Source organism: Rattus rattus, chromosome 8 (genome assembly GCF_011064425.1).
Source record: "Rattus rattus isolate New Zealand chromosome 8, Rrattus_CSIRO_v1, whole genome shotgun sequence".
In the NCBI taxonomy this organism is placed as follows: Eukaryota; Metazoa; Chordata; class Mammalia; order Rodentia; family Muridae; genus Rattus; species Rattus rattus.
Window position 1 is genome coordinate 87,738,080 of NC_046161.1, and position 25,880 is coordinate 87,763,959.

The window sequence follows — 25,880 nt, forward strand, 5'->3', positions numbered from 1 at the left end:
GTATGTGCTTTTAACTGAGTCATCGCTCTAGCCCTAACATTTTCAAAATTACATTGATTGATTGGTTGGTTGGTTGGTTGGTTGGTTGGTTGGTTGGTTGATTGGTTTTGTGTTTATGGATGTTGGAGTGAATATGCCACTGAACAATTATGTAGGTCAGAGGACAATTTAATGGAATCAGTTCTTTGCCTCTCTTTGGGTTCCATGTCTAACTGGGGTCATTGGACTTGGAGACAAACACCTTTATCTCACTAGCCCCTCAGAGTGTACTTATTACTCCTTAAATACTCAATTCAGACTTTGCTGTTTCTCTGTTTCTTTCTTTCCGTATCAATCACATGCTTAGTTTTACTACTTTTTGCCTTTTAAGTTTTACAATTCTGACTGTTACTCTTCCCTTCCACTGATTCAGTTCTAGGTCATCACCTCAGCTGTGGGAGTAACTTCTTAGCTGACTTTTCTTTCACCTCCTATTTCACCACAAATTCACCTTCCACTTTAACACAGGAATTTCTGCCCAAGTCATTATCTTTACTGTGCAACTCAAAACCACTTAGTGGTTTCACTGCATTCTAAAGTAGCCTGTGAGGTACAGTGCCTGTATTCTGGGAGGCATTAATGATTCTTCCCTAATTGTATTCGCCAAGCTTCTCTAAAGGAACAGAACTACTAGAATGAATGCATACACAGTAAAAAGCAATTTAGACTGGTTTATAGGGTGGGGTCTGAGAAGTCCAGCAATGCTGTTTCATAGTGGAGAAAGCCAAGAAGCCCATAGTTATTCAGTCCATGAGGCTAGATGTCTCAGCCTTTCCAATCTGGAGCTGGAGTTCTGGAAGATTCCTGGAGAGCTACTGGTCTTTGCTGTATGTTGAAATCCTGAAGGAATTGGATCTAAAACTATTGAAGGAATCCTCAGCTGTAGGACGGATGAGCTTGCCAGTGAGAACAAGGAGCAGCAGACCAACATGTCCATGTCCTTCCTCCATGTCCTTTATCTGGGCTGCCACCAGAAAGTGTGGCTGACCATTAAGGCCAATCTCTTTGCTTCAAATAGTCTGATTAAGAAAGTCTGAAGGAGCTAGGCACGTGGTGCACGCCCACCTTTAGTTCCAGCACTTAGGAAGCAGAAGCAGGTGGACATCCTGAGTTCCCAGGCCAGCCTGGTCTACAGAATAAGCTCCAGGATAAGTTCCAGGACAGTCAAAGTTGTTACACAGAGAAATCCTGTCTCAAAAAATAAACAAACAAAAAAGAAACCCCACACAAACAAACAAACAAACAAAAACAGAAAAAGAGTGGAGGAAGGGAAAATCTGAAGGCAGATGCAACTGGATCATCTTTATGAGTTTGAGGTTTGCCTTCTCTATGAAATGAGTTCCAAATTAGCCAGAGATACATAGTAAGACCCTGTCTCAAGAAATAAAAATTAAAAAAGAAACCTAGCAACTTGGGTTTTAGTTAATTCTAGATTAGTCACCCACAGCAGGAATGTAGGGAAGTGAAGGAATATGTCCTTTTGAAAGAACATGGTTAGTGCCTTTTCTGTCCATAACACAGAACATGTAAATAATTTGTTAATAAGTAGATTATGTGGATAAGCACGATGAGATGAACTCAGATGTTTGCCTTGTTAAGGCACAGCCTGGTCTTCATCATGTGTGTCATGGCTCACCCTGCATCCTGCACTGGCTGACTCTGCCCTTCTTGTTTTCAGTAATTCATGTTTTCTCCATGCTGTTTCTGCTGCTTCTCCTGACCAGAGCTCTCCCCACCCCCTCCTTTGGTCTTTACTCAATGTTGATGCCTCTCCCCACAAGTCATCTTCCCATAGGTTAGAATAGCTGTCATCTTCGCACTTCCCACAGAGCATCGTGAGTAACTGTGGCCTGGCACTTCTCCCTTTCAAATTGTCTGCTGTTATGTATGTGTTTGATCATTATGCTCTAAGACTCATTGAGGGAAAGAATTTCACCTGCATTTTTATACTTCTGGTCCCTAAAACAGTTCTTGCAAATACCTGATGCTCATATATTATTAGAACTAATCTGACCCCTCAAGTTTTAGTAAGAACTGAGATGCTGATGATTTAATGTCAAAGGACACATAGGTGTTAGCTAATGCATAGTCTCTAGGAAGGAGAGCTAGAGCTTTTCACAAGTTAATTTCTGGTGTCTAATAGTCACTGGCGTATAGCAGTAATTTATCAATACGTGCTTACTAAATGAATGACATTATAGAAAGCATTCTATGTATTGTCAAGCTCTTAAGAGAAAAATTAAATTTGAAAACATTTCCTTTATTCAGTCTAAACTTTGTTCATTTGAAAGAGAAACAAAGTGATTATTTTCCTGTTTTATTTTTTACATAGTTTTGTAGAGGAAGTCTCTAAGTATAATGGAATATGAACTTTTTCATCAGTCTTTTTCTCTTCTAGTAAACGAAGCAAAAAAGGGGACAAAAATGGGAAAGGCTTGAGACATTTTTCAATGAAGGTGTGTGAGAAAGTTCAACGGAAAGGCACAACATCATACAATGAAGTAGCTGATGAACTGGTGTCTGAGTTTACCAATGCGAGTAACCATCTGGCAGCTGACTCGGTAGGTGGATTGTGGATTACACATGGACTATGATTCCTAGATTCAGTACACCTATTGGTTTGTGACATAGATCTGAGGAACCAGGGAAGCTTGGGAATCCTTTGAGAGTTTCCTATTTATTTGTATGTATGTGATATGTGGGGGCACATGCATGCCATGACACATATGTAGAGGTCAGAGGACAATGTTGTGGGTTCCCCTCCTTCTACCTTTACCTGAGATCTGGAGATGGTACTCGGGTCATAAGGCACTCGTGGGAAATGCTTTACCCAGCTGGTGTGTGTCAGTAGCCCACAAAGATAAACTTTTTCTTTTCAAGACAAGATTTCTCTGTGTCGTCTGCCTATCCTGGATCTCCCTTTGTAGACCAGGCTAGCCTTAAACTCAGAGATCTGCCTACCTCTGCCTTCTGAGTGCTGGGATTAAAGGTATATATATCCCCACTGCCTGGCAATACTATTAAAATATAATATTGGGGTCATATAAATTTTGGGGCACTTAGGAGAGTGAAGCCAGCTTGCAGTATAAGGAGCACAAGGCTAACCCGGTCTACATAGTAAGACCCACCTCTCCCTCCCATATTAAATCAACAAAAATAGAAAAGTTCAAAATCCTAGGATTTTACCCAAAAAATGATGTTAAATAAAGCCTACAATGTCAAGAATACAATATTTATATTCAGTTCCATAATTTAAATTTTTTACTGACTTAGATTTTATTTTATATCTCAATGGACTCAGTGTTTCCCACTATCCTTTATTATCACATTCAATTGATTTGATTTTATTGTTAAGAACTTCCTGTGTACAAGAACCTCATGATACAAATCAGTGTAAATGTATTCATTCAATAAAAGTTTTATTACCAAAAGAAATGACAAGTTAGCTGAACTAATCAGGGTGCAGAGAGTACAGAAATATTTTGGGACATAGACTGAAAACAGCTAGTCAGCACTAGTCCATGAACCATATTCTAAGAGGCACAGTTCACAGACTTTAAAACATGCGTCCTTGATGTGTATGTGCGTATGTACGTTGTCTGTGTTGTATACACCTGCGAAAGCTCATGCATGGGTGTGAAGATGCCGGAGACAGCATTGGGTGTCTTGCTCTGTCAGTTGTCCCCTTATTTTTGTTTGTTTGTTTGTTTATAGACAGGGTCTCAGTTTGCATGTCTGACTGGCCTGGAGTCACCATGTCGAACAGACTGCCCTTGCTTCTTCCTCCCAAGTGGTGGGATTAAAGATGTGGTACCATTCCTGGCATCCTCACACGAAGCCTGGGTTTCTCACTGAACTCGAAGCTTAATGATTGACTAGTTTGGGAGGCCAGGAAACACCTAGGATCCACGTCTTCACCGCCCTTGTATTGGGGTTGCAGATGCATGCTGCAGTTGGCTTTTACATGGGTGATGGGGATCCAAACAAGTATAGAATTCTTCCAAATAATTCAGGCACTTTGAATACTTTACCCCTCTATGTATACATGTGTTATAATATTAGTTTTTATATCTTGGACTTCTTAAGAAAACTTTATGCAGCTGAGATTTACCCACATCTTTATGTTTTCTGCATCTCCAAGCTTCCAGTTTTAGTACTCTTCTCCCACCCAAAGACGTCCCCATAGTGTTCTTGTCAATCTAGGGTGGTCTAGTGTTTGTTTCTGACGCTCTTTTGTGTTACGGGTATCTTCAGGGCTGGAGCTGTCACCTAGTGGTAGAACATTCTTTTAGCATGCATGAGGCCTGGGGTTCAACCCTCAAAACAACCTAAAAAAAAAAAAAAAAATGAAAAAATGTCTTCAGAACTGGTAAGATACCTCAGCTGACAAAAGCATTTTGCCACCACGCCTGATGACCTGAGTTCAGTCATAAGATTCATGTGATGGAAAAAGAGATTGGGCTTCCACAAGTGGCCCTTGGAAGCTCTCCATGGACAATACGGCAAGGGTTTATGTCCGCCGCCCCTCCCCAAATACACACACAAGAAAAGTGTTTTAAAAAAGTTTACCAGTGTCTTTGTTACATATTGACCTCCAAGATGTTTTCACCGGGCATAGAATTTTCCAGTACTTGGGAGATAGATACTACTGTAAATATCAACAGCATGTGAAGATAACCTTTAAAATTCATCCCTTAATAAAAACATTTTCAGCAGGCTTATGATCAGAAGAACATTAGACGAAGAGTTTATGATGCTCTGAATGTACTAATGGCAATGAACATAATTTCAAAGGAGAAAAAAGAAATCAAGTGGATTGGGCTGCCTACCAACTCCGCCCAGGAGTGCCAGAACCTGGAAGTAAGTAGGAGCGCCATCGGATGGTGGCCGCGCTCTGTTGTTTGCATGCAAGATGTTTTCCTTTAGAAATTTATCGTGAGATATTAAAATATTTATACTTGTTCACGTTTGCATTACTGTAAAACTCTGGGGAGTTTTGAGTTGGAAGAGTTTTGGGGATACAATTTGCAGTTTATTTTACAAAACCTGGAACTGAGGAAGAAAATGTCAGCGAGTGGTTTGGTCATGAAGGGGATGATGGCATATAACTAATCCGGGCACATGGAAGTTAGGAGGAGGATCAAGGGTCAAGACCATCTCAGCTGTTTAGTTCAAAGCCAGACTGAGTACATGCCCTGTCCCAAAACAGACCAGCACAGAAACCCAACACAAAAACCACCACAACAAAGTTAAATGAGTGCATTTCGTTTTTGTTGTTTCTTAGAATGGATCTTTATTTCATTCTAATTTAAATCTAAGTATCTGCCAATGAATTTTTGCTAGGTCATTTAACAAATCTAATCTTGATTAATTATCTTGATGCAAAGTAAATGTATATACATCCAAACAATAGCTCACGCTGTTGGCTGGTTTCCTGTGTTACTGACTCAGTATCTGAACTGTAACTATGGAAGTCAGAGCTACCTTAGGCTCAGTCAGGAAGTGACAGAACAGCGTGTAATTCTAGAACAGTGTTTAAAAGCATTTTAGCTTGGTTATTTTAAGCACTGTAGAAAAATGTCCTTAAATGAGTGTGTTTCCTATCACACTGTTTCTAAATTTTTTTTTTTTTTTTGGTAATTTTACTGTTAAGACCATATGAACTGAGATTAGCAGTGGCGCTCAGAGATAATTACAGTTGGTTTCAAATTTCACTCAGTACTTTTGTACTCCACCCAACCTAGAACATTTATTATTATTATTATTATTATTATTATTATTATTATTATTATTGTGAATGGCAGGGAAAAAAAGACATTTATCAAAGGCTACAGGGTAGTGTTTTTATATGCTACAACAGACATGTCTCTCTTCTCTTTTTCTTTTTCCTAAGTAGAATTTGAACATCATTTTAATTATCAATAATATTAAGATACTAAAGGCCCATAAGGTAAAATCTACTAATAGTTCCATGCCCTTAACTATAGAAAAGATAAAGTTTAACACGAAAATCAAGACCCCCAAGAAACAGTTGCTTTAATAAAGGAGATGAAAAACAGAAGAGTTGTCAAAAATGTGATTTAATCTAGGCTCAAGATAACAACTCTGTGGTAGAGCTCTTCCAAGTACAAATGAGGCCCTAGATTTTCTCTCAGAGGAGGAGGCAGAGAGAGGGCACACCCATGGAAAAAAGGGATGGAAGAGGGGAGAGAGGAACAGAAGTTTGTCAGATGTTTAAGGGTGGATAGGACATTTATTTCATGGACTAAGACGAGCACAAGAAAGTGTTCTTACAGATAAATCTCTATATATGGCTCTAGAGAAGTGATACACTCATTTCCTAATGTTAGGCGATCTAGGCGTGATCTGGAAACAGTGGGAAGCTATTTTAGAACGCTGGTTCCAACAGTTTGCACCTGTAATCCCAGCACTTGGAAGGTGAAGGCAGGAGGATGATCACAAAATCCTGTCTTGTCTGGGTTACATAGTAACACTGTGTCTCAAAAAAAATTTTTTAAATAAAAAAATACCTGGTAGAAGGGAAGGGAAATGGACAGAGAAGGAAGGATTGGATATGGCCTGAGCTAAGTAAGTCAGAGAGGCACATTAGGGAAAGGATGGGTGTGGGCATAACTGGAAATTAGGGCCTAGCCTTTATTCTCACTGCAGTGTCCACAGACAGATGTTCATGTTGTGGCTTTGAAGTAATACAAAGGATGATGATGGTTAGTAGACTGTGAAAAGGACTCTAGTGTAGACCAGAGTAAATAGGAGCAGACAAGAAAGGCAAGTTACTTATGTGTCAGAGAAGAAATGCAGCAAAGATAGACAAGAGGATCTTGGGTTTGAGCCTAGTATGAGTTACAGAGGGAGACCCTGTCTCAAAATACAACAACAAGGAATAAAAAACAACTTTATTTTAAAATTTTCTTTGGGGGCTGGAGAGGTGGCTTGGCAATTAAGAGCACTGGCTGCTCTTGCAGAGGACCAGGGTTCAGTTCCCAGCACCACATGGTGGCTTAGAACCTTCTATAACTCTGAGGGATCTAGTGCCCTCTTCTGGCTTCCCAGGAAACCAGACACCAGGCACACATGTGGTGCACAGAGACATGTGAGGTAAAACATTCATAAAACAAAAATTAAATCTTTAAAAAATGATTTAAGGGTTTGTTTGTTTTTATAATTTATGTTTTAAAGATAGAGAAGCAAAGGCGGATAGAACGGATAAAGCAGAAGCGGGCCCAGCTACAAGAACTTCTCCTTCAGGTAAAGATTCGGAATATTTTTCTCTGTCTGTTCCTAAAGCCTGTGTGTTTCATGGTTGTAGTATCATCAGGGTATCTGGAAGAAAATCGATAGCCCTACCCATTGTTGCTTATTGATGTTGAATGCTTACCCCTCCAGGCTGTCCAGCTGTCACATTTACCCTTATTCCCAACTCCCAAGGCCCCACCTTGGGTGCAGCCCCTCCCTTTGCGTATCCAGAAGTTGGACTATGAAGGAGTTTTGTTGTTTGTTGTTTTGTCCCTTAGGTGGGCTCTTTGAGATGTACCAGAACTGGCAACCTCTAGAGTCTCTTCATGTAGTCTCTACTAAAAGGTATATATTGTCTTCCACCAGGGGCAGATAGAGGTTCCCTATCAGAGGCAGAACAAGTCCTACCTCATGATGAGAGAAACTAGTTCTGCCCCAAAGTGGAGGCAAAATGAGGAAGGAGTTTTAGAGAGGAAGGTTTCTCTATTGACAGGCTGACGGCTATATAGCACATTCCGGAGCTGGCCCAGTTCGCCCCTGAAAGTGGCTATTTTCTGGGGCTGGGGACCTGAAGAAAAGGACAACATGAAGTCTCAGGCTTTGGTGTCCACTAGGAAGTTCCTGGTGTGCCATCTTACAAAGTTACATGGGGCTCCTCAAGTTTGTCAGAAATTAGGGGTTCTGGAGAGGGGACTCCAGAGGACCCATCTGTGTTCAGATGGAGAGCAGCTTCCAAGCTCTTGTTGCTCAGGGCCATCTTGCCCTCCAATAATTGTCTTGGAAGTTGGGAAAGGGTTGAGGTAGGAGTGAGACCCAACTCTCCTAGTTCTGTCCGTGAGCAGTCACCAGGCTTGCCCTGACTGGCTCCAGGGGAAGCATGTTCTAGAGGGTACTTGGGGGTGGATCTTCCTTGGGCAGCTTTCCTCACAGTAGGTCACTGTCATTGTCCTGTTCCTGCTCCCTTTCCAGGCTCTGTTCATAGCACACTAAGATAGCAGTCGAGACGATTGGTCCAGACTCTTCACTTAGCCACCAGTTTTTGAAGTTTTCTAAGACTCTCTAGGACTAATTGGGTGATGGATTTGTCTTTCAGGAGGACCTCGTCCTCCCCTCCAATGTTACATTAGTATGTTTTCTTATAGTCTACTCTCTGGAGAATAATAATAAGAGGAGGTTCACTTTCTCTCTGGAAAATGGCCTTTGCTAATAATAATTGAGGATTTGAACTCCACTTTTCTTAAATCCTCTCAAGTATGATAAAGTGCATTCTCTTCCAGTGACCACAGGAGTCTTTGGATGGATCACTGAGAGGGACCACCTGGACTCCTGTGGGAACTTGGACCTGTGCATCATGGCTCTGGGCCATATGGTAGTCATTACCAGCCACTATTGGCCCTGTCCTTTGACTTTCTTCTTCTAAGGTCAAGGCCTTGTCTAAATGAGCCTGGACTCTCCCAGGCCATACTGTAAAGGCTGTTTAGATGCTAAGACATCTGTATACACTAGCCGAGATTCTCAGTGAAACTACCTAATTCTTCTTTTGATATCTTTAAGCTCTGCTAACAAGAGGGCTCTGTAAACATCAAGGTGGGCTTCTTGAGTTCCTCTAGGGTATGATGGGCAAGGTAGCAGGGAACCAGGGCTTCCAAGTTAGGATATGTGGGTTTTGAAGGAAAGAGGACCCTGGTATCAGGCAGCCTTATTGCTGGGGTGCTAGAGTGCCAGTGACAGGCCACTCAGAGAGGCAAACCATAGTCCATGACAAGGGTCCCAGCCCGTGGCTTTTTTTTAGGTGAGCTGTGTTGTTCTGAGTTGTTACTCAGGTGATGGGGTTACAGGGCTGGGTTTTGGGTCTCTCAATTTCAAAGGTGCAGAGCTAAACTACAGAGGCTGACAAGGAGCAGGACAACTGTGGGCCAGTTCAGATAGTCTTGAGGGTAAAAGAAAGTTGAATAGAGAATGTAGATCATTTTCCTCTCTCACAGAGTTGGGCCAGTTGAAGGATAGTGTTATCATTGAGGATCCCCTGATGCACCTATTTTTTATCTATTTTTCATTTCTGTTTTTTTAAAGACAGGATTGCTTTACATAGCCCTGGAACTTACTATGTAGACCAGACAGGCCTCAAACTCAGAGATCCACCCATCTCTCCCTCCAGAGTGTCGTGCCCAGCTAAGGCATCTAATGTTTTTACCAACATCCAGGAGTAATTGGGACCATGCTTTCTAACAAAATCAGAATTTTTTCTGTCTTAAGTGTCTGGGAATCTAATTCTGCCCATTGTGAAGGCAATCAAGTAGCGACTTCCAGAAGAATCTTACAGCCATTTTATCCCATTCCCAATATGAAGGAGGAGAAAAGACAGAGAAGTCTTGGGTGGTGGTTTCCCTTTCCCTACCTGAATTCCCTATACACCTGGAAAGGCATCTCCAACCTGTTCACAGAGGACCGTTAGTACTGTCTAATCAGTCCCAGGAAGGGGCTAGCTCAGGCAGAGGGATTTCTGCACTAGCGATGGCTTGGGCTCCTGCCATTTCCCAGTTCTCTCCTGTGATCCTATTGTGTAAGGCCATAGCACCCTTTTGTCCCAAGCCCTGTGTTTTTGATGCCATCATCCCTCAAGATACTTGCTTTGCCATCTGTTTTCTTGCAAGAAGAGTGTCAATCACAGAGAGGATGGATCCTCAATGAAGAATGGCCTAAAGCTATCACTGGTGGGGCAAGAGTTATAGGAAGGAAAATGGCCATTGTCTGAAGGATCATCAAAGAAGAAAAGTCTGTGGTGCAGCTAGTGGGCATCTGCAAGGGATATCAGTTCTAAGAACAAGGCTGTAGCTGTCTCTGTGTTAAAGAGAGTAATGCTGGAGGGAATGAATGACCTTGTGCAACAGGCTACCAGACGCGGGGGTAGTCGGCAGAGTGCTTGCTCAGCCTTTGCCATGCACAAAGCTGGGTTCAGTCCCCAGCATTTTATAACCCAGGTTCAGTGGTACATTCCTGTAGTCCTGGCACTTGGGAAGTAAAGCAGGGGAATCAACTTCAAAGTCATAGTCATACATAGCAGGTTCAAGGCCTGAGACCCTGTCTGAATCAGTAAGATAAACAAGGCTTGCAGTTGTTTCTGTGCTAGCACAAAGAGTGAGGTTAAGTATTTATGTCCCTTTGCTTATCTTTATACCAGAAACATGCCCATAATTTAAGTTCTATTTTTTTCTTCTACTTTCTCTCAAGCCAAACATTTATAGAAGATTTTAACCTGAGGGCAGCCTGGTGCATTTTATAGAATTAGGCAGCTTCAGACTGTAAATGAAACTCGTTATTACTAAAAATAGTAACTGCATGTTCTCTGTAGACATACAACTTAATTCCTCTTAATGTTTCATTTTTATTCCTTTTATCAAATGAGAGTTACAGAGTAACCTAGGAAATAAATTAAGCAAGTTGTCCCCATACATTAATTGTGATAGCTGAACTGGCTTAGTTCTTCTTAGTATTGTAGCTCACTTTTTCATGACACAGGTTAACTATTAGTTACTCTTCTCACATGCCCTCGTTAGGTTTAACTATCAAATTGACAGACTTGCCCAGCTCAGATTGCAAGTCTGTTAGGGATTATCTTGGTTGTTAATTGATTGTCAAGGAGAGTCCAGGCTACTGTGGAGGGTACCATTCATTCCTTGGACCAGTGGTCTGGGGCTGTGTAAGAAAGCTAAGTGTGGGGATTGGGGATTTAGCTCAGTGGTAAAGCACTTGCCTAGCAAGTGCAAGGCCCTGGATTCATTCCTCAGCTCCGGAAAAAAAAAAAAGAAAAAGAAAAAAAAAAAAAAAAAAAAAAAAAAAAAAAAAAAGAAAGAAAGCTATGTGGACCTGCAGACAAGCCAGCTAATAGTCTTCCATGGTTACTGCTTCAGGGTTCCTGTTGACTTCACCTAGTGAGCTTGAAATGAACCCTTCCCTTCCTTCCCTGAGTTGTTTTTGGTCAGAATATTTTATCGAAGCAACAGAGAATAACCAGAATCCCGCCTCACTTAATGTTATCAAGACAGTCCCACACAGGCATGCCCAGAAGCGGGTCTCCTGGTGATTCTCATCAAGCCGCCAACTGAGATGAGTAGTCAACTACATTGTACTTGTAGATAACTCAAATGTTACTTTATGTACATAATGTCCTTTCCTGCCTTAAACCTTTCCCATAAGGAACACTCTTAATGCTGTTCAGCCCCTGGAACAGATGATGTTGAGTCTGAAAAGAACAAAAAGCCAAAGGGAGTCAATAAAAGGGCAACAAATAAGGAAGTCAGTCCACAATACATGGGAGGTAATTTTACTTTTACTATTAATAACAATATTTAGGTTAGGGAGATAGCTCAGTGGTAGAGTTCTTGCCTGGTGAAAACAATCTCCAGCATGCAAAGAAAAAGAAAAAAAAAGACTAAATTAACATTGTTTCAACTGCGTTGGTCGTCTTCTGCCATCTTGTTGCCGTTTAACAGCGAGTAGTAAGTATGTAAGGACTCTTCCTTATCCCTGTTTATATTCCTCCATACATTGAGGCTCTCCCACAGCATGGGGGCCACAAAGTCGGGTAGAGTACCCGAACAGCTCCCAATAATGTGATCTAGTTCAGGTCTTTTCTTTTAGTGACCCCTTCTAGTCTGAGGAGTCTGTATATGCATCAGTATATATGTATATAAATCAAAATTTTGTTGATAATAAACCATAAAGAAATGTTTTTTCAAAGTAATTCTTAGTTAAAAATAGTTCTACTATTTATTAAAGACAAAAGCATATTTGCAGACAGATGATGAATGTTGCTCTTTATTTTTACATAAAATTTGAATAGGTAGAAACATTTTGAACATAAATCTGGCAAACTGGGGGTTGGGGATTTAGCTCAGTGGTAGAGCGCTTACCTAGCAAACGCAAGGCCCTGGGTTCGGTCCCCAGCTCCGAAAAAAAGAAAAAGAAAAAAAAAAATCTGGCAAACTGAGTTCAGTTCCTAGAATACCACATAAGGTAAAAAGAGAGAACCAACTCCCCAAAAGTGCCCTATGACCTTCATACACATACAGTGATAATAAAAAGAGGTAAAGTTTGGCAAAATTGGTAAATATTTGATACTGCAGGTCAGAAAGTATCTTCAATATCTTTCAGAGTTGATTGTCATTTTGATTTTATAATTTTTAGAGAATGTCACTTTGAAAAAATATGTCATATACAATAGTAGAAGTATGTTTAGATATTAGAAAAATTGTTAAAATTCTACCCTAACCTCAAGCCAAAATTAATTTAATGATTTATAATCTCAAGAAATTTTTTGTTGTTGTTACTGTTTTGAGACAGGATCTCTCTACATAGCCTCTGGCTGTCCTGAACTTACTTATGTAGACCAGACTGGCCTCAAACTCAAAGAAATCCACCTGCCTCTGCCTCCCAAGTTCTGGTATTTAAGATGTGCAACACCATATCCAACTCAACGATTTTTAAAATCGAGCATTGTAACACAATTTAACCCAAAAGTAAACTAATTGTATATTTACAGGCCAAGGAACGATGGAAATATTACAAGTCTTTTTTTCCCCATACAATTATATTGTCTTTAAGAGTAGGAAACTCTGTAGAGTAAAAGCCCTGCAGTTGATGTTATAAATTGTGTTGACTGAGGTGTTCAGGCAGTGATTGTTCGCTGTTGCATTGTGTGAGGGCATAAACAGTGCAGTGTTCGTGTTATGTTGTGACTCAAGCCTCATTAAAGGAGAGAGAGACTTGGGCTGGGTTCTAAAGGTACCCTGAGAGCAGGTCCTGAGATGTAAACCTTAGAAACCTGTGGTAGAGCTCTGTCTGAGTGTCCCAGATGTCGTTTTGAAAAAGAATTCTCTGGTTTAAGGAATTATGTATAACTCTGGGCTAGACACTATAGACGAGATGTATTTAACCCTAAACTTAGGCTGCTGCAGGAGATGAATCGAATCAAAGCTTCCTTGAGATCACTCTAAAGAGAACTATTGCCTGTACTGCTGGGCTCTCCCATATTTCTGAGAGCCTGTGTCTCTGGGAGATGAAAGCCAGAGGCCACAATAGTTTCTTAGTTAGACATCTTCAAAATATATGTGTTTTGCTGGGTGGAGTGGTGCAGGTCTTTAATCCCAGCACTTGGGCGGCAGAGGCAGGAGACTCTCTGTGTGTGGGTTTGAGGCCACCTGGTCTGCAAAGTGAATTCCAAAACAGCCAAGGCTGTTAACACAGAGAAATCCTGTCTTGAAAAAGAAACACAGTGTATGTATTTTACCCTTGAAATATGTTTATTAAACTAAATCATTGTAATCTTTTATCATATTTAACTTTTTTTATTCACTAGTACAGATGGGCTGCCTGTTTAAATACTCTCATTTTGAAATATTTTTAAATGTATTATGTTAATTCATTTAAATTCCAAATCACTTTTTCATATTTTAAATGACCTCATTTGTCTATTGAACATTACAGCAAATTGCTTTTAAAAACCTGGTACAGAGAAATCGACAAAATGAACAACAAAACCAGGGCCCTCCAGCTGTGAATTCCACCATTCAGCTGCCATTTATAGTCATTAATACAAGCAGGAAAACAGTCATAGACTGCAGCATCTCCAGTGACAAGTGAGTGGGGAGATGGGGAGGGCACAGGGCTGGCCTTCTGTGTAAGCCCATGGAAGCCTTCCAGAATGGCTTCCATGGGCTATGTGAAATGCCTTCTCAGCTGCAGTGGGCTCCACCCTTCACAGGCCCTTACTCCATGTCAGGTTTGCCTGGGACCTGTGTGCTGGTACCTGAGCCCAACCTGTCATGAGTGACACTTGTGTGGTAACTGCGTGTAACTGCAGTAAGTCACACCACCTCTAAGGGTCCAGGAGGAAGTCGGTTCATTGGGGAGTTACACGTTACAGGTTATTATGGAAATCTATCAGAGCAGTGTGTGGCATTAAACCAACTGTTTCATTCTGTTGTGTCACACTTACGTACGTTTCTGTTTGTTGTTTATTTTGTTTTTTGAAGAAGGGGTCTTGCCTGATGGTGGTGGTACATACCTTTGATCCCAGTACTTGGGAGACAGAGGCAGGGAGATCTCTGAGTTTGAGGACAGACAGGGATGCAGAGAGATACCTTGTCTCAAAACAAAAAATAAAATTATAATAAACTAAAGAAGGGTCTCATTGCTTCCATCTGGCTTCCACGTGCTGAGATTGAAAGGTGTGTGGCATAGCACCTGCCGCATTCCTTATCCATCGTTGAGTGGGCATTAAATTCCCGGTTTAGTCTGGGGAGATGGCACCGTGAGCAAAGTGCTTGCTGTACAGGCATGGGGTCCTCGGTTTGGATCCCCCTCACCCACATAAAAGCAGGGTGTACCATGCTTACTAAAACCCTAGCTATAGGGCAGGATGGGTGATGGTGATGACAACAGAGACAGGTTTGCCAGAGTTCGCTGGCCAGCCAGCCTAACTCAGACAGCAAGCCTCAGGTTCAGTGAGAAAACTTGTCATAAAAAAATAAGTTAAAAGTGACAGAGGGGGACACATGTCAACACAGAAGTCTATAAGCCTTTTAAAATATCTTTAACAATTTAAATAATTGACACCATTCACTCTAGTAAGAGATCACACTTTTCAAAGGGGAGCATTCACTGTTTCTTTCCCTTCCTTGTTGAGGAAGTTAGAGGTACACAGAGGACAAGACAGATCTGGTTATAGCTGGAGCTCCTCTACCTGCCTGCTCCATGGAGCTCTGGTAACTTAGGACAAGGTGGAGGTACACCTGCACTCTTACTTCCCAGCCCTCTGAGGACGGAGAGATACCTTTAAACAGTCTGCTTCATTGTATCATTTTATAAGTGGAGCTGCTGTTCTTAGGATCAGCAAGCTTTCATTCTTTAAATTTCTCAGCCTCTCTTGAGATCTCATTCCTTCCTCCACAAAAATAAGAATTAGGGCCAGCAAGATGGCTCAGTAGATAAAGGTGTTTGCTGCCAAACCTAATGACCTGAGTCTAATCTCAAAACACACATGGTAGGAGGAGACAGCCAGCTCTAAAAAAAATTGTTCATTGACCTCCACTTGTGTTCCATGGTACACACACACTAAAATAAGGATTATGAATTCAAGAACTAGGGGCTGGAGAGATGGCTCAGAGGTTAAGAACACTGACTGCTCTTCCAGAGGTCCTGAGTTCAATTCCCAGCAACCACATGGTGGCTCACAGCCGTCTGTAATAGGATCTGATGCCCTCTTCTGGTGTGTCTGAATGTCTGACAGTATGCTCATATATAAATAAAATAAGTAAATAAATCTAAACATGAATTCAAGAACTAAAAAGTTAAAATCAGTTATTTACTTTGCCAACTTATAAAAGCTAGAGATAAATTCACACAATTTCTAGTCCAGTAAAATGTTACATGTCAGGGTTATTAATCATAGCCATCAACTACAGAAACATATGTTAGGGAGGACTGCTAACATTCTAACACCGAAGTCTTCAAAATGGTTAGCATCTCCAGACACCACCTACAAATGTCACACTATAACACGTCAACCTCGGTCACTTTATAAAGCTAGTCTCTTAGGAGAGAATAGAAGATTGCCCTCTCAGGTTGAAAGGCTTCAGCCGCCGAGCGTGTGGCACATAAATAACCTCAGGAGGTTGAGCACAGGATTGTATGAGTTTGCGAGCATTGGCCAACCAGGAGAACCCTGGAAGAGACCTGTCTCAACATTTTAAATAATAATAATTAAAAAGTAAAGTGTCAGGAAATTTGGGAGCCATTGACCTTAGCAGATTATGAACATCGTTCACTCGGGCTGGAGTCTATTCTGGTTCTGTGCCTTGGGTGGTCACTGACTAATGCCTTGCCTGGCATCCATTCATGGACAGCTTGCACATGCTTGTTGTTTGAGGTAGGTCACTAATCTTGTCTGTCAGTTGCTTTGGTGAAGCAATCTTACCCTTAATTAGCCAGGAGGCTTTCCCACAGTTTACAACTAAGTTTACAAAGCCATCTGCATATAAGTGGTGCCTGAAATCACCCTCTGGAGAGGTGCCCACCTCAGATGAACTTTGAGTTTCGGAATGTATTCTATTCAGACTATACACTTTAGCATCTTGCTTCAAGTTATTTTTTCCTGGTATAAGTCTCAACTTCACATAATTTTACTAGAGAATTTCATGACAAGGTAAAGCCCACTACTATTCAGAGCCTGCACTGGAGCATTCCTGTCCCTACAGGACTGAGACCTGTAGACGAGGCCTGAGCAGGAAGTCAGCTCTGCCCTTCCACAAAGTCTGTCTTGGGGATCAAGCTTCGGCCTCTTCTTGCTGTCCCTACCTTAGCTTCTAGATGACTGTGCTGAATAGCTAAACGTCCAGACTGACGACTTTTCAAGAAAATTCTTATTGGTGCTATGCACTTTTTATGTGGTACTTTTTATTTGTTTGTGACAGATTCTCACTCTGTAGCCTAGGGTGCACTAGGACTTAGGAACCCTACAACGGCTGTAAACTCACAGAAATCATCCTGCCTTAGGCTCCCAGGTGACAGTATTCCAGGTGCGAGCCACTCAGCTCAGCCCTGTGACACTGGCTTAAGACATTTTATTCTTTAGCTCCTCAAGACAGGATTTAACTGGATTTGGTTTGTTAAAATTTTCTTCCATTTAATTCAAGTATGTTTAGCATAAGGGCCTGAAGTCCCAACCACCTTGAGTCCAGGAGTTTAAGCTCAAATGCAGTGTAGTGCAACCCATCTTTAAGGAAGTCTTCTGGTTGACGGAAGTATGCGGTGTCTAGCTGGTGACTAGGAAAATGAACTAAGCATCCAGAATGGTTCCTCAAAGCTGGTCAACCAGCCTACTAGTGACACATACCAGGTTAGAAAGGCTTTTCTCTAGCGCACAGCTGTAGACATTTGGAGAGTCCTACCTTTAGGACAGAGATTCTCTCCCATTTTGTAACAGCACTGGAGCTTCAGTGGGCTTCTTTGACCAGCTGACCTGGAAAGGTTTGCTCTGTTGTTCTAAGTCAGTGCTCTTTATGATGGCCCTGCTTAGGCTCTTGTTCCATTATTTAAAGTGCAGAAACGACTGGGGTATAGCTCAGAATGCTTTTGTCAAGCAATCACGAGGCCTTGGGTGATCCTGCCTTGCACCACAAAAAGTAAATTAAACAAAGCACAGGATGTAACGACTTTTAGAGTTTCTCTGTAACACCAAATCCCTCATACGCCCTTTCTTTCTTAACAACAAACTGATGGTGTATTTAGGGTGTGTGTGTGTATGTGTGTGTGTGTGTGTGTGTGTGTGTGTGTGTGTGTGTGTGTGTGCGCGCCCGCGCGCGGTCTAGGGAACTGAACTCGTTGTCAGTCTTGGTGTCTGAGCCATGTCACTCTCCCATCTGTCCCTGCTTTATTTTGCAGGTTTGAATACCTCTTTAATTTTGATAACACCTTTGAGATCCATGATGACATAGAGGTACTGAAGCGGATGGGAATGTCCTTTGGTCTGGAGTCAGGCAAATGCTCTCTGGAGGATCTGAAAATCGCAAAATCCCTGGTTCCAAAAGCTTTAGAAGGCTATATCACAGGTATGCTGGCCACGCTGACACATCCCTGACTGAACATCACACTCACTTGTTAAATCTTCACACAGAATGCTGCAGTTTAGAGACTGCTGGCCTCACCAGGGGGCATTCTTCAGTACTTTATAGAGTAAGTTTGTGACCTTCTTTTTTTAAAACCAAATATCAATGATTTTTAGAAGATTACAAACTTACATCTGTACAAGATATATTGTATAGAAAATGACTGGCTGACTCAACACTACGTCTAGGTCCACAGTGATGTATTTTCTCTGTAATTCTGAGAGTTTAGAGTCTTGTGAAACTTTTAGTCAAAAGCTTGGTAGAAGTTTGGGGTTGGTTTTTGTTTGTGGTTCTCTCTCCTAGGAGAATTTAGAGTAATTTACCCAGCCACCCCCAAAGACGCACCTCACCTCACTCTAATGGAATGCTTTATTATATCTGTCTATTCAGCAGAATAGGCAACTCAGAGAAAGAACGGTTTATTTCGGGCGTAGAGTTACAGAGGGATCAGAGTCGACCACAGCAGGGAGCCACAGTATTGTTAAAGTTGGTGCATGTCCACCATCCTGCCTGTCAATCCACACTCCTTTAGATGTAAGCAGTTCTTGAATCTCTTCAGTTTCAGCTCAGCCTAGCCTCTCATCTTGACTAGGATTATGGGTATAAATCACACTCTGCCTTTAAATTTGTTTATTATTCATTTGCTTTTCCTTAAAGGCAAAAGCAAGTATGGTAAGTTGGGAAAAGAAATGTATTGTTCTGTCTTCTGACATGTATAAGTGAGATCATAGCTTTCTGGTTGTCTTACTATAGCCCAGGCTATCCTGAAATTCACTTGTATCATAAGCTAGACTTGAACTTAGAATATCCTGTCTCAGTTTCCCTAGTGCTCAGGGCTACAGGCAGGAGTGTGCTGCCTGCCTGGTGTGGTGTTTTCTTCAGTGGTTTGGTTTTCTTTGACTTAACATTATGCCTCTCAGATTCCTTTGTGTAATTTAATGTAGCTGTCACACATATCTTTTTAGTTCATGAATAGATCACAAATTATTTTAGGGGCAATAAACTTAGGGGTTTTGTTTGTTTTTTTCCAGTTGATGTTAAAATACAGAATTGCTTTGAACATTCTACCCATGTGTCAAGGACTGTGTGTGAACATGACAGACTGAAATTTCTGGGTCTTCACTGAGTGGATGTTTAGCTTCCTCAGATGATGACAACACTTTTCAATTTGATTTTACTAGATTTTACTTTCCCTGAAGTATGGAGGTATTCAGCTTTCCCAGTCACAAGGGAATTAAGATTTAATATTCATTAAATGAAACATCTGTTTTTTAAAAACCTTACATGAATGGATGTTTTGCCCACCTGTGTGTCTGTGCACCACATGTGTGTCTCCTGCCCAAGGAGACCAGACCAGAATGTCAGAATCCCCTTGGACTATAGCTGTAGGCAGTTATGAACCACCATGTGGGTTCTAGGAATCGAACCCACATCTTCTAGAAGTGCTTGTACCTTGCAAGGCACCCTCCAGCCCTGAACTCATTTGATAAAGGATATAATTCAATGGTTCTTTGCTGTAGTCCCCGACGTATGCCCCTGTCACCACTGCTTAATTACTGAGCACTTTTTTTTTTACAATTTCTCTCATTTATTTATTTATTTATTTATTTAATGTATACGAATACACTGTAGGTTTCTTCAGATACACCAGATCCCATTACAGATGGCTGTGAGCCATCATGTGGTTGCTGGGATTTGAACTCAAGACCTCTGGAAGAGCAGTCAGTGCTCTTAACCACTGAGCCATCTCTCCAGCCCACTTTTTTTTTTTCTTCTTCTTTTTCTTCTTCTTTTTCTTTTTCTTTTTCTTTTTTTGGGACAAAAATCTCTGACTGTCCTAGACCTGACAATAGAGACCAGGCTGATTTCAAACGTAATTATCTGCCTCTGCTTCCCAGTGCTGAGATTAAAGATGTGTGCCTGTTCCCAGCTCCCAATAGCCATGAAAAGAAACGCCTGCCTTTAGCACTCCCTACATCCAACCCACCAACTAGTCAACTAGTCAACCAGTCAACTAGTGTAGTTTCTTTTGTTGGCAGCAGGTTTTTTGGGGGGGAGGGAGGTGTCTGTTTGTTTGCCAGTAATGGACATTATATATTAAATGGGATTGAACATTATGTATCCTTTGTAATGGCTTCCACTTTGCATAGTACATTTAATACACTCAGTATTCATCCAGGCTATTCCATGCCTCTGTATTAGGTAGGTGTCTCAGGTTATACAAACAAAACGCTTTAGATCAGAAGGGTTTCAGGTTTGGGAGTTTTGTTTATTTTTGTAGTTGTTGTTTGTGTCTTAGAATCTTTGAATTTACCTAATAGAGTTACTTGAGAGATGGAACCCCAATCTAAGCATGAGGTTTATGTGCTGTCACATACAGTTGTACCCAGTAACCCAGAGCACTTGAATACGCCTGTGTTCTCACTGTGGCCTATCACATGAGCTCATGTATTGAATTTTACACTTCTGGCATTATGTCAGTGCTTAGAAACTTTTAGATTTCAAAACATTTTAGATTTGAAATTTTTGGATTAGGGAGGCTCAACCTGTACCAATTCCTTGTTTTTGGCAAATACTCGATATTCTTTTCCACTTTATATATGTCCACAGTTTTCGTTCATTCGTCAGTGGTATACATTAGGTTGGTTAGGCTTTTGTGTTATTTTGAATGATGCTACTTTTAATCATTTTTATAAGCATTTTATTTTTAATAATAAACATATTTTCAGCTTTGTTGGAGTAGAACTGTTGATTAAAATGTCAAATGGTTCTCACAGTGACTGTACCATTTTATAGTCCTCCTGAGCAGTGCATGAGGCTTCTGATCTCTTTTAACATCAGTGCCCTCCCCACCTCAGTTTTGGCGCTAGTGATTGATGGCATGGCTCTGTGGTAAATACACGGTCTACCACCAAGTTCCTCCCAGCCCATTTGTCCTTAGTTTCACACTCTGAGTGTGGAGTGGTAACTCATGGTGATTTTTATTTAATTTCCCTAATGACTTAGGGAAGATTCTCCTAATTCCAACAATATTTATTCTGCAACGTTAACTTGAGCATTTCATCTGGAGTTCCGCATCACAGTTTTCGGTTCTTGTTGCTGTTCTTTTCAAGATGGGTTTTCACTGTTGTCTGGGCTTGAGTTGAACTCTTGTGACCCTGTTGCCTAGGCCTTCAGAGTAGCTGAGACCCTAGGTGCACATTACTGTACATCTCTGTAACCAAGTTTTAATATGAGGTAAGGTGTATAAAATCAAAGGCAGGCAAAGAGGTGGTTTGTTTTAGCTGTCTGCTCATAACAGGTCTGTTGGCTGAGATGTATGTTGTATTTCATGTATTAAGTTGGTACCACCTACCTTCTGCAAGTGTGATCCCTCGCCTGCACTTCAGCTGATCTGTGTCCCGTTTATGCACTGGTCCCTGTTCCCTTCGCTCCATGTTCCTTGGCACAGATCTTGCTGTTTTCACCAGTAGCCTTGCTGGACAGGAAGTCCAACAGTATCTGAATATCTGAATGAAAAGGCCTACTCAGCAAATCACCAGAACGCTGTTGTCACTGGAGAGGTTCAGGGTGATTAGCAGGCTCTGTGGTTTGATCTCCTCATGACCTCATCTGCAAACTGGACTACAGATTTTCTTGTCCGTTCAAAGGGACATGTGGCTTCAGTGTAGAAAGGGAGGGAGGTAATGGCTCTTGGACAGGAGTGTGAGAACCACCATGCAGAGCCCGTAATAATGTGAAAGAAATGTAGGCTTTCCAAATCCCTTGTAGAAAGGAAATACAATCTGTAATGTTCACAATGGAATAGCTGCGACCCAGCAGAAAGTTTCCACAGTTGTGTGTACCAATTCCGATTCAGCACAGGAATCCAGCCTTAGTTTCATCATCTTCTTCAGACTTGTTCTATTAAGTGTATTCACAATCTGCTATTCTTCTTACAAGTGGAGTCCTTTTTTTCACAGCTGCCTTGTAAAGAAAAGGCTCGCAAGACCCGTGTAAAATTCATGTAGTCATTTAGTCCCTCATGGCTATGTGGGAATCAACTGCCGGACAGGGCCCTAACCTTAGACACATAGCCCCATGGTCTCTGCATAGTAATTACAAAGGTAACGTAACACAGAGGCTGAGGGGTGGCTCAGTGGGTACAGACACTAGGTGCACAAGCCTGACCTGAGTTTCACCCTCAGAACCCACATAGAAGGCCATACGGGCCGTATCCCTCTTTTATCTCAGAATTCCTGCAGGGAGATGAGGAGGTAGAGGCAGGAGAACTGGCCAAAGCTCTCAGAGCAACGAGCTGGAGAACGCAGTACAGCAGCAGACAGGAGACCCTGCTTCAACAAGCTTGAAGGCCAGGACCAACTCCCAAAGCACCCCCACTACACACACACCACACACACCATACACACACACACACACACACAACACACAGACACACACACCACACAGACAGACACACACACACCACACATACACACACACACACACACACACCACACATACCACACACAGACTCACACAGACACACACACCATACACACACACACACACACACACTACATACACACTTTTGTACACACTCTGTCTACACATACACACACACCCATCCATACACACACACACACACACACACACACACACACCACACAGACAGACACACACACACACTCACACATACCACACACACACATACACCACACACACACACACACACAACACACAAACACACAACACACACACACACACACACCCCTCAAGGGCTGACAAGACAGTTTGTTGGGTAAACTGTTTGCTTCAAGCCTGATGCCCTGAGTTTGATCCCCAGTACCTACATCTATGAAGGAAAGAACCAGCCGCTTAAAGTTGTCCTCTGACCTCACACTCATGCCATGGTGTGTGCAAAGCCACACACACACACAGAAATGAAAATAATGGAATAAGTGAGCACAAATTTAAATTTATTTGAGCAAATTATATTTTCTGAGTATGCATTAGATTTTACTTTTTTTTTTTTTTTTTTTTTTGATTTTTGAGACAGGGTTTCTCTGTGTGGCCCTGGATGTCCTGGAACTCTGTTGACCAGACTGACCTCAGACTCAGAGGTCTGCCTGCCTCTGCCTCAGAAGTGCTGAGATTAAAGGTGTGGCCACCATGCCCTGCAGTGAGAGATTTTTTTTTTCCTTTTTTGGCTGTGTTTCTAAAACTTTTACTGTTTATTAAAGCCACTACTAAAAGAGACTGTACACATTCATTCAGTAATTCTGAGGTCTCTAGACATTCAGGTCCAGTTTTCTCTGAGCCAATTCAGGTCCAGTTTTCTCTGAGCCAGTATTCTGTATAGGGAGAAGCGCTCAGGTCACAGCGCAGTAAGAATTGACCTGTGGTCAGGAGAAGGGAGATGGCCAGGGCATCTCTGTGGTGTTCTGTGATGTCTGTCTCTCGCCTGTTTTAAAGCCATGAATGCAGACCTGGAGAGAGTGCTCAGAGGTTAAGAGCATGCACTGCTCTTCCAGAGGACCTAGTTCAGTTCCCAGCACCTACTTGGTGGCTCACTACCACCTGTAACTTGAGTTCCAGGGAATCTAATGCCTTCTTTTGGCCTCCATGGGTACCAGGAATGAAACTGGTTTACAGATACACATGCAGGCAAAAACTTATACACATACAATAAAACAAAAATAAATCTTAAAAATGATTGCATTGTAAAACCGTCCCTCATTAAAAGCATGACCTTTTAAAATAGGACTGTTTGGATGATAAAGCACATGACACCAGGCAGGGAGCTCGTTAGGAAAAAGCCTGGACCATTGATGAGCAGTGGTATTGACTCTATCTGCATACACTTAAAAAGGCGCACCCAGGTGGGAAGCTGGCTCAGTTGGTAGTGTGTGATGGTGTATGCTAATATCCAGTGCTTGGAGACAGATGGCAGGATCCTTGGGGCTGGCTGGTGTGCTGGCCCTAAGTCTCAGTGAGAGACCCTGTCTTAGGACATATCTGTCTGCACGCACAAGAGAGGTTGGGGCAGGAGTGCCCAGTGTGGGCATCTGCCTGACCCAGAAGCTGTGCTGCGTTCCTTCCTAAGATAGTTCTGATTGTTATATCATCACCCAGTTCCGGCTTTGACTGCTAACATCGCAGTCATGGTGTTTCCTGGTGAGAACATCAAATGTCCAAGACAGTCCACATTCTTACCACTCTACCCAGTAAGCTACCATGTTGGGTCTTACATTAAGAAGGCTGGAGAGGGGCTGGGGATTTAGCTCAGTGGTAGAGCGCTTACCTAGGAAGCGCAGGGCCCTGGGTTCGGTCCCCAGCTCCGGAAAAAAAAAAAAAAGAACCAAAAAAAAAAAAAAAAAAAAAGAAGGCTGGAGAGATGGCCAAGTAGTTAAGAGTACTGCCCTCTCAGGAGACTTAAGTCCCGCTCCTACTGGACAGATCACAATTCCCAGATCCAGCAGAGCCCAGCACCTCTTCCTTGGGCACCTGCTTTCTTAACCATTCACCCGCAGCTCGGGGCTTCACACATGATTTCAGGAAATGTCTTGAGAGAAAAGCATTGAGGAAAAGGAGATCGTTAAGGTTTGACTTTGCATTCTTCCTTTCTGGAGTCTGCTGTTCTATAGCTTTTTTCTTTCCATTCTTGTTCAAAAATTTATTTGTGGCCCTCCCCTGCCCCCAAATAGCCGATGTAGATCACCAAGTTCTTCACGGGGCAGAATGATGGTCCAGCTGTCACCAGGACATAGAACCCATGTTTACTTCAGACACAGCAGAGCAGTCACAAGAGTTCAAAGCCCACATGTGCTATAGTCGTTTGTTTGCCCCTTTGATCTTGCAGACGTCTCTACAGGACCTTCTTGGTTAAATCAGGGACTACTTTTGAACTCTACCCAATCAGTTTCAAATTTAGACCCGACCACCGGTGCCACTGTACCCCAATCAAGGTATGTATGTTTTTCAAGGTGAGAAAAGCAGGCCACAGGGAGAGACCTGACTCTGCTGAGGAGATCAGGGCTGTGCTGCTGCAGCAGGTGGATCAGGCTGATAGCAAGCAGGTCTTCCCAGAGCACTGCCGTAGTCTTTATCCCTGTGTTGTACAAAGAGAAAAGAACGATCAACCCTGCACTAATGAACCTGTGTGTTTCTAACTTACTTGCTAGTGTTAACCAAGGGTTGTGCTTGGATGCTGAAGTGGCCTTAGCAACTGGGCAGTTCCTTGCCCCAAACAGTCACCAGTCCAGCACTGCAGCCTCTCACTTGTTGGAGTCCCGAGGCGAGACCCCCTGTTCATTCAACGATGAAGATGAGGAAGATGAAGAGGAGGACCCCTCCTCCCCTGAATAAAGACAGGAGAGAACTCATGTTTAATATTTGATGCTCATGTGTGTCTTTAGTGTGAGCTCTTGTGTTTTGAAATGATTGCTTCAGTCTTTGCCTTTGTTTGCATTTGTGTTTAGTGAAAACTAGAGAAACACAATAAGCAAATTACACGCAGGCTGAGATGATTGAGATGACAGTTCCCATAGCGCGGATGAAGCGGAGCAGCAGAGCTGTGGACGTCGCCAGCAGAGCAAGCTTTCCCAGGAGGCGAGGCCGATCTGAAGTTCATTTGTTTTCAGGGAGGTGGGGATTAAAGGCCCACAGTGTGAGCATTTAGACCTCAGCTGGCTGCAAGGAGCAGTGTGCAGTGCCGACAGCTTCTCCCTCGCCCGCCTGCCTGACTGTCCTTGGTAGGCAAGAGTGAACTTGGAAGTCGCAGTGGGGGTCTGTTGTCGCCTGTGGCGGTGAACTGCTGAGCTGGTCCAGGTCTAGCTGAGCGCCTCATGCATCTCTGCCTTAGCTTCTGAAGGGAGCAAGCGCTAATCTTTAAGTACCTAGGTGACACGTAGGAAATTTTACACTAAACTGAGGTGAGCA

At 42.3% G+C, this 25,880-nt stretch overlaps 1 protein-coding gene across 7 annotated transcripts in view; it reads left to right on the plus strand.

Moving 5' to 3' along the window:
• Nucleotides 1-25,333, plus strand: part of Tfdp2 (transcription factor Dp-2) — a 133,936-nt gene extending 108,603 nt beyond the window's left edge. For 6 of the 7 annotated variants that reach the window (XM_032909989.1, XM_032909994.1, XM_032909992.1 and 3 more), the window contains 7 exons: nucleotides 2,438-2,600; nucleotides 4,753-4,899; nucleotides 7,237-7,305; nucleotides 13,780-13,931; nucleotides 17,737-17,903; nucleotides 24,802-24,907; nucleotides 25,124-25,333. In XM_032909989.1, the coding sequence (XP_032765880.1) occupies nucleotides 2,438-2,600; nucleotides 4,753-4,899; nucleotides 7,237-7,305; nucleotides 13,780-13,931; nucleotides 17,737-17,903; nucleotides 24,802-24,907; nucleotides 25,124-25,307 (988 nt within the window). In that variant the 3' untranslated portion in view covers nucleotides 25,308-25,333. The remainder of the gene's footprint in view (nucleotides 1-2,437; nucleotides 2,601-4,752; nucleotides 4,900-7,236; nucleotides 7,306-13,779; nucleotides 13,932-17,736; nucleotides 17,904-24,801; nucleotides 24,908-25,123) is intronic. The other variant, XM_032909991.1, reaches the window with a different exon arrangement.
• The last annotated feature ends 547 nt before the right edge of the window (nucleotides 25,334-25,880 follow it).